Here is an 8,580-nt window from a genome sequence, read left to right as displayed (position 1 = left end):
TGGTCAGCGAATAAGGGTAAGGCAGCAACAGCAGGTTGTCATTTTGTCTTGCGCAGATGTAGTTCGCGGCTGTTCCTTGAAGTGAAGGAGTGTAACAACCTGAGACCTTTGATTTTAAGGCAACGCACTTCATATGTAAGATGCGAGTTTACTTAAAACTCGCCGTTTTTCTCTCGGGCATCATTGAGTTAGACCAGAGCTCGAATCGGAATCGATGTTGTGCCCGTCGAACTCAGCTGTAAAACTTTCCTTTTCTTTTTTAATGCGCGATACTTAACAGAAGGCCACAGCGATTGATATAACGCATTCTAATTGTTCAGTAACTTGACGCTTTGCATAGTTTGTAGAGAAGCTGCTAACGCCAGTCTCAGTAACGACGGCTGATTTCTGACTGCAATTGTCTCGAGATAATTATTGAACCCAGAACGTGCTGACTTGGTTTCCCGTCAGTAGGCCATCAAGATTGTCAGATTCAGGACGCTCGCATAGGTATGAATTTAGGACCTGGGAGAAATAGACACGTCAGAAATAATGAATTAAAGCAATAAGCAGAAAATGTGAGCTTTGAGTGCAGGGCTTTACACGTGCCGTTCCATTTGGAAGGAAAGCCAAAAGAAAGCTGAACGCCGCGGGCGAGAGCAGAGCCGGTGACCTGAATTATTAGGTTGCGGAGCAAAACGGTACGTAAGCGGCTTCTAACATAAGTCTGTAGTGAACTTCTGTTCCGGCTGAGTTCAGGATGCAATTTTATCTATGGACATTGCAGTATGGCCGTGAAGCTTTAAAAAGCCGGAAGCTCGGAGCCCGCTTCTGTAAGTATAATGATAGGCGTTTCGGTAGTAGTATAATATTTGTTTAAATACTTACCGCCTTCCCGCGGCAGCGTTAAAGCTTGCGGCAGAAAAAAAAAGAAAAAAGGAACGATTATTAGAAGCCACATTATGTCCATTATCTGGGTTCAGTACATATAAATTATGAAAATGCTTTTCTAGTTACCACTGAGCTATAGGATGCTGTGTTTTCAAAAGGTTCGTAGCTGAATATAATCTTACCTTCTGAGAGAAACGTCAGGTATCGACATGAATATTACATGCACATTAGACGTGTATGAAAACGCCCGCACTGCTAATGGAGCCGTCAGGAATAATAGTTGTGCCCGTTGCCAACCGACCGATAGAATATCACCGTGAAGAGGAACACTAAAGCGTTATATAAAGCATTGAAAGGCCTGTAACGAGTACATACATATTAATGTCGGTAAATATGGCTTGGTCCCATTTTAGAAGCATTTCAATTAGCATGCTCGACTGTATTTAATCATTATTGCATGAATTCTAACTGGCACGAATGAAATAAAAAAACATGCGCTCGGGGTGCCGCAGTGGTTATGACGTTCAAGTGCAAAAAATGATGACGAAATGAAAAAAGCATTCTCGCGGTAAGAACTTAATTTACTTTGTTAAGAAGCCCTGGAGGAATGAGGAAAAAAAAGAAGCAGTGCTTCTGCACGGTATGAAAAATCCACGAATTAAGTTTTGAGACACATCCCAGCAGATTGTAGCAACCATGAACACTAGAGCGGGCAACTTGACTCATCAATGCTTCACCGTGATGTGTCACGTATGGCTCAAGTGAGGCAGTTCATGCACAAAAGTTTGCGCCATGTATTCGAAAATTTGCCGTGAAGCGCATTTGTTTCTGTTTCCTTGTTCCAATGTCATCCGAACACCGTCGTAGACGTACCTGGTTACGCTTGAGAGGAAAAGCCTCGTGTAGTGTTCCTTGTTGTGAGTGCCACTTCAAAACACTGCCAGTAACCGTTCGTAAGATCAACATTGAGACATTTCTTTTTTTCCGGCAGAGAAAATTTCCTTAATCTTAGTTATTATCCTACAACAAATTGGTGGGAGTTGAGTGACACTGTCCTGAGGCTGCTACCTCCAGAGCTGTTTTCAAAAAAGGGTATGCTGTCTGTTTCGACTGCTCCGTAGATCCTCCACTGAAAAACAAACAAACAAAAAAGACGAAAAAGAACTTCGACATGGCCACAGTTGTTTTTGAGGAACTTTCTGGGAAGGTGGGTAGACTCAAGTGCTAATATTTGTCACATTGCACTTCTGCGAAAGCCTACTGCTGTGCCAAGTTTGCCACTGTTTCATTAGAGCGGTGCTGAGAAAGAAACGTAGTTGGTGCAAAGTAGTGTGCCGGAAATCCCCACGAGACGGCCTTGTAGGGTCCACAGAACAATTAGTCTCCAGCAGAGCTGCAACTATATACGGCACCGGTGGAAGCTTTGTTGAAACAAAAATATGAACGTTAGGTAGGTCGCAACTAAACATATTTACTCTGACGACGAACTTCGAGACGGTGAGCCTTATCCTCTTTGCGAGTAGATGATATAGAAAGTTTCCAGCCGGGTTTATGTACCTATCACAGTATTACAGACGTGTATAGGATTACAAGCTTGTTCGCTATGACTAGCGAAAATGAAACAGTTTGACTGTCTCGCGGCGCGTGAGTCTCGGCTCAGAATAGTGGCGTACCTTCCCAGAGCCTGACACGCAACCAAACAGACTTAGCATTTACACAGGCCAATATATTGCCAAGGAGGCGACCCCCCGCAGGGGTAAGGCAAGTATTACTTTTGTTCTCGGCTCGTGCGATGGTGGTAAATATGTCAAAGGCTCCCCAGCGACAGAACATGAAATAGTTGTTGCGTCCTTGACATCATCGATGTAACGGGGAAATTTCGCCCGGACGCTTAGATATCGCGATGTCTCCACGCGAAAGAAAGCGCTCGCATTGTATTCACCGGCAGCATATTTGGCGTGTAGCAATCCTCGCGACCCATGCGTCAACCACCTTCGTGGTCCCCACCCGTTGCGTTGCAGTGAGCGCGGAGCGAGAGTGCGGTGTCGCCCATCACCTTCTCTCCCTTCCACTTCGATGCCTGTGCCGGCGGCTCCCTTTCCTGCCGACCAGAAAACTGTGCCGGCTTGGGGAAAGGGTGCAGCGCTTGTTGCACGCCGCGCGCGCGTCCGAAAAGGAGGGAAAACCTTTGGCACCGCACAAGCGCGAGCCGGCTGCTCCCGACAGCTCTCTCCGGCATCCTCAGTCCGCTGTGCTCGTCCAGCGTTCACTCCCGATAGCCCCCGGTCGGGACCAGCCGAAACGGCTAGCTGCTGTCGTGCCAGGCCTACAGATCGAACTGTATGCTCTATTCGGGCACCTGTACCTAGCGTAATCCCTGTCATACAGCGATCGTTACAGTGAATTATCTTAGTTCAGGAGTTGCCTCTGTGCGTACGTACGACAACAGCCGAGTGACGCGGTCGTTACGACCGCAGCCAGAACAAAGTCTCTCCTAGCGTCACCAAACGTCTCAGCAACGTCGGCAGACGCGAAGCGAAAGTTTACCGCCAGTGATGGAGATGCGAGCAGCTGCCATGTATCGGAGAGGACATTACTGTTTCACGGCTTTGACGCTGTGGATGGCACTTCTGCTGTGCTGCTTGCTGTGGTGCCAAAAGTGTGGAGCGGAGTCTTCACTGCCAGCTGCACCCGAAGAACTTCGGACCCAGGAAAGCAATGGCGAGGACGTGGTGTTGGGAGCACACTCACGCGAACATGGGGACGACAACAGCAACGAGACCGAAATGGAAGTAGCCCGTCGCCAGTGGAAGGACCAGGAGGGGCGCCTCAAGACACGCGTTGAGGCGTTTTTCAAGATACTCTTCCCCAACCTGGTGCGGCTGGGATCGGAGGCCGAGATTTCGACCGAGTGCCAGGCGGCCTACTTCAAGATGTTTCTTGCCATTCGGCAACTCAAGACATGGGCATTGCAAAGTGAGTAGTGGCGAAAGCATGACTGATATTTGCAAGGGAGAGCCCCCTCCCCCAATTGGCCGCTGCCATTCTTTTTTTTTTTTTCAAGCTTGGAGAGTTGGTATAATTGTATACTTTTTGGTAACGCCAAATACACGGGCACAAAAGCGACACTGTTAAATAGGGCAATGCGAATCTCACCGAGCTCGTGTATTTCACACTTTCAAAGAGTAGGTTTTTTTTTTGCCAGCCCGCAGATGTAACGTTTACATCGCTTTCACAGTGATTTCTGAAGTTATAGAGAGAGCTCTGGGAGTTAAGCTAGGCTTTTTTCTAAAGTTATTTCCTACCATCTAGCAATTCCTGAACTCTGGTACGCTCCACAACTTAGCGCTGATCGTTCACTTTTGGAAACAATGGTCAAGCGTCGTAAATAGAATGCGTTATTGCTAAATATTGTCAACCTCAGGGTGTCTCAATATACTTTCTATACAAAAAAAAAAGAGTACTTTTACTGGGTATTCTTCCTTTAGAAAAAACAATTATTTCGAAGAGTGAAGCGCGCAATAACTCCCAGCAACGTGCATATGGGAGTCATTGCGTGTTTGACTCTAAACGTGCGCGCTCGTTTTATTTGTTTTCTGCGATGGCAAGACGCCTTCGAAATGGCTTCTTAGGAGCCAGAATTGTTTGCTCGTAATTACTTACATTTTGGTGTGATTTGTAAACAATTGACTACTTTTAGAAGTGTTTATGTTTTGGGCAATTCCATTATTTTATGTCATTCATTGTGATCAATTACTTGTTTGCGAAAAAAGCTACAGGGGCGAAGTGTCCGTGACGATGTGACTGCGTCAAATTGTTCGGCCGCACGATGGTGCGCATGGCTTCGTGGCACGTTGCGCTCTGCGCGGCTTTCGTTCTTGCTGAAGCTGGCGCCATTTATGCACGGATGCTTCTTCAAACAAGTCGCGCCGAGCTAATTAATTTTTACTAAAAGAAAAACTTATTTCCTTGACTGCAAATGTTTCTTGTTAATTGTTGCGTTAGAAAATATACCCGAAATTACGAATATTGAAAGTAGGGTATGTGTATTAAGTAAGTCGTGTCGTGTATTATAGTAAGTCGCGCCGCCCTAACAAAGGGCGGCGCGAAACAACACTGATGTGCCGTATGTGGCTCGGTGTTGCATTCACCAAAAAATACGCTTATGTGATGAGAATGGCGGATAGCCCTAACTGTGAAAGATGCGGCTGCGAAGAGACCACACAGCATCTCCTTTGCGAGTGCCCTGCTTTTTCAAGCGAAAGATATGCGCTGCGTTCGGCTCTGGACCATCTTGACAGCCGTCCTTTCACAGAGGAGAAAATCCTCGGCCCATGGCCGCAGAAGGCGTCTAACGGCAAAGCCTTCAAAGCACTTATGTGTTTCATGAGAGACACGAACTTGATTGAGAAACTGTGACTGTGCTCCTCGCCGCCTTACCTTTCCTATCATTCTCTTCTATCTTTCTCCTTTAAACTCCTCATCCCCCTTCCCCAGTGCAGGGTAGCAAACCGGAAGCTTTCCTGGTTAACCTCTCTGCCGTCTCTCTCTTTCTCTCTCTCTCTCGTGTCTGGTGTCCCCAAAGGAAACACCTGCAAATGATTTTTTTTTTCAGCTTTTTAGCTGCCTTACCTGCAGCGCTCTTTCGCAGCGCCAACAACGAAGCGCGGCGCTTGATAGAAGACGCATAAACTGGCGTCAAAGCGTTGCGCAATTGTTGCGAACACTGCGCAAAGTGTTCGCATGGTGTACCACCGCCCTTCCCTCTAGCACCTAGTATGAGATAGGGCTTAATGTAGCGGCTGCGGTCTTCATGAGGAAACGTTGCAAAATCAGCGACAACACATTTGAAAGACGCCTCCTATTGAAAAAAAAAGAAAAAAGAAAAACTCAAGCAAACCGCACAAGTTCATTGCTGCTTGAGCGAGTTTGTGTCATGGCAATAAACTTCGAATAAAGGTAACGCAATCGATAACTGTCCTGTAATTACTCAGTTGCTTTTCTAGGGCTGTTATTGACCACTGTAATGAGTTACATTTCAGCTGGAGTAATTCTAATTGCAATCTGTTACTTATTTTTTGGAACATGCACGATACCGCTCGTAACGGCGTTTTTAAATGACCAGAGTTCCTCAAATATACTGCACCCGTATTTTTTCACTCTCTCTCTTTTCTCCGGTTTAGTCCATGAACAATCGATCAAAATTGCAGCAGAACTGTAATATGGTGGGGACAGATTAGGCAATTTGGTGACGCTATCACTGCATTCGAACATATATCTGTTGCACGTTATTCAGCATTCTCCAAATTGCGCCAGAAAATACGCGTTTACGAAATACGCGTTTACGAAATACGCGTTCACGAAATACGCGTTCATAAAATACACGCATTTCATAGCTCGGTACTCATCTTGGTGACAAATGGTGCTGCGACAAGCGAAAGTGAACTCATTGCTCACTCTCCTTAACATTATTTTATCGCTTTATACCGCTGTCACACGGGCATTTCGAAGGCCCTCGAACCGATTGTCCATCGACTCGAAGGCCTTCGAACACTGCCACACGGGCGTTTTCAATGGCCATTGAGTCGATAGTCTATCGAGTCAGCGGAGCAGCTCAGAACTCTATCGAGATCTCGAAGGCCTTCGAACGTCGCGCAAGGTTGCTAGCGTTGACCCGAGGAGGTCCACGCGTCCTCTCGTGCACAGCGCGTTGACGATACAAAAACAGGAACAAGTGTTATTATTTCATATCTTTAATTTATGCGGTAAAATATTAGTGTGCATAATAATTTAAAAATAGCACAGCTATTTTTTAAGGCGCTTTATATTTGTACTCTCTACCACTGTAACCTGCATTGCTGAGAGAAGCAAGCAATGACAAGCAGAGCCGTACGAACGTCAAGGCGTAAAAAAAAAAAAAAAAAGGGGTCCTTTATAACAACTAAAAACCTGCAGTTACTAAAAATGGCAACAGTTATATTTTATTTTCCATTTATAGAAGTTTGACGCCAAACTCCAGAAATATTTCAACCGCCTTCGGATTTTGCCGTGCAGCAGCGGCACAACTCCTTCGAGTTCAGTCGCGATTGAAAATCTCGAAGGCTATCGACTCAATCGCCTTTGAAAATGACCGTGTGACAGGGGTATTAGAAGAACTCCGGTGACCCGAAACCAATGCGTCATGCAGGTACGAGGGGTTTTATGCATTATCAGAAGGATGGCTGAACACCTGCGCGCGTACTTAATCAGACCAAGTGCAAGAACTACACCCTTGTTTCAAGTTGTGACTGTTCCAGATTCCTCTTGTCATTACGTCTAAAGCTCCGTGCAGAGTGTTCTGCTGTTATAACTGCTGTTCTAACTTTTGCGGAGATTTGCGTTTATTGCATCTTTTTTATTTTGATCGCAAAAATAGTGCCAAGCGTTTTGTACACTTTAAGGTAGGGGCCCTTGAAGGCCATCAAAGAAACCCGCCACCGTAGCACTATATATGGTCCCGCAGTTCCTTTGCAGACCCACATGACAGCTGCTGCGCCGCCTGATACACAGCGTCTTCTATTGAAGCATACGTAATACGTCCTTATAATGTCAATTCGGTAATACGAGTACCTTTGTTGTTTTGCTCACTCTTCGCAACCTATGCGATACTGAGCTATGCTTACTGAAGAAACCTCGGGTGTCTGTTTCAGTCACTGACATACCGTTGGCCTATATTCAATCTCAGTAGTTCCATGCAGCACTACCAAAGCTGCGATAAGTGCACAGTGAAGTTCTGGACGCTGCGAAATTAGGTACCGCTGTAAAATGGTTATAAAAACATATGAGATAATATATTTTAATGTGCGCATTCGTGACACGCTATTTTAAGTCTTTCGCTATTTTCCAGAGTTTAGGTTGGTTTGTAGGGTGTAACGTCCCAAAGCGACTCAGGCTATGAGAGACGCCGTAGTGGAGGACTCCGGAAATTTCGACCATCTGGGGTTCTTTACCGTGCACTGACATCGCACAGCACACGGGTGCCTTGCTTTTTGCCTCCATCGAAAAGTGGCCGCCGAGGCTGGGATTCGATCCCGCGTCCTGGGGCATTCCAGAGTTTAGAGTGTGAGGATCCTGCGTGTGCTAAAATCGCGTTGTCAGCATGGCGGCGCGTTTCGAAGCAGGGTGTCTCGGAGTGAACTCATCTCGGAGTGAACTACTCTCGTTCTTGTTCTTACTGTGCTTTTCAGTGTATTCAGTGATGAGAAAACGCGCATGGAGCTTTCGTTTCTCCTCATCTCACCCGAGCAACATCCATGAGCTTTCAGGTTACTTCATTTCGAGCGATGATTCTGCCTTTCCTATAGGCATAAAGAAGAAAGTTGGTTCGTTTACAAAATTGGTTTCAGTTCTAGTAACCACATGACACCACTGGGACAAAGTTTTTGCCGTGGATTTATTAGCGCATGCTAAACTACTTGTACGCACGGGACAAACAGCGTAATACCACGCAAAACGCTATTCTAAAGCTTCCGAATCCACTTTCAGGGCTTTGTACATCGACCACATCTATCTATACTTTTTTTTCAATCATATATGCGTGCTGCGTGAGCAGACGATGCGCAGACAGGGCGCGATGAAGCACGCTTAATGCACTCTCGTGATTGGCTCTTCTCTAGATTCCATAGTGCTGCAAGGAACTAGTGTATCAATGACGGCCCCTCATGTGTAGCT

General features: G+C 46.0%; 1 protein-coding gene across 1 annotated transcript in view; it reads left to right on the top strand.

The window, feature by feature from the left end:
- Positions 1 to 3,073: 3,073 nt before the first annotated feature.
- Positions 3,074 to 8,580, top strand: part of LOC146203519 (nose resistant to fluoxetine protein 6-like) — a 99,295-nt gene continuing 93,788 nt past the window's right edge. The window contains exon 1 of the mRNA XM_084588821.1: positions 3,074 to 3,846. Coding sequence (XP_084444947.1) covers positions 3,426 to 3,846 — 421 coding nt within the window. The 5' untranslated portion in view covers positions 3,074 to 3,425. The remainder of the gene's footprint in view (positions 3,847 to 8,580) is intronic.

Source organism: Amblyomma maculatum, chromosome 1 (assembly GCF_055883805.1).
Source record: "Amblyomma maculatum isolate TAMU_Amacu chromosome 1, ASM5588380v1, whole genome shotgun sequence".
Taxonomy (NCBI): Eukaryota; Metazoa; Arthropoda; class Arachnida; order Ixodida; family Ixodidae; genus Amblyomma; species Amblyomma maculatum.
This window is presented reverse-complemented; position numbering and strand designations above follow the sequence as displayed.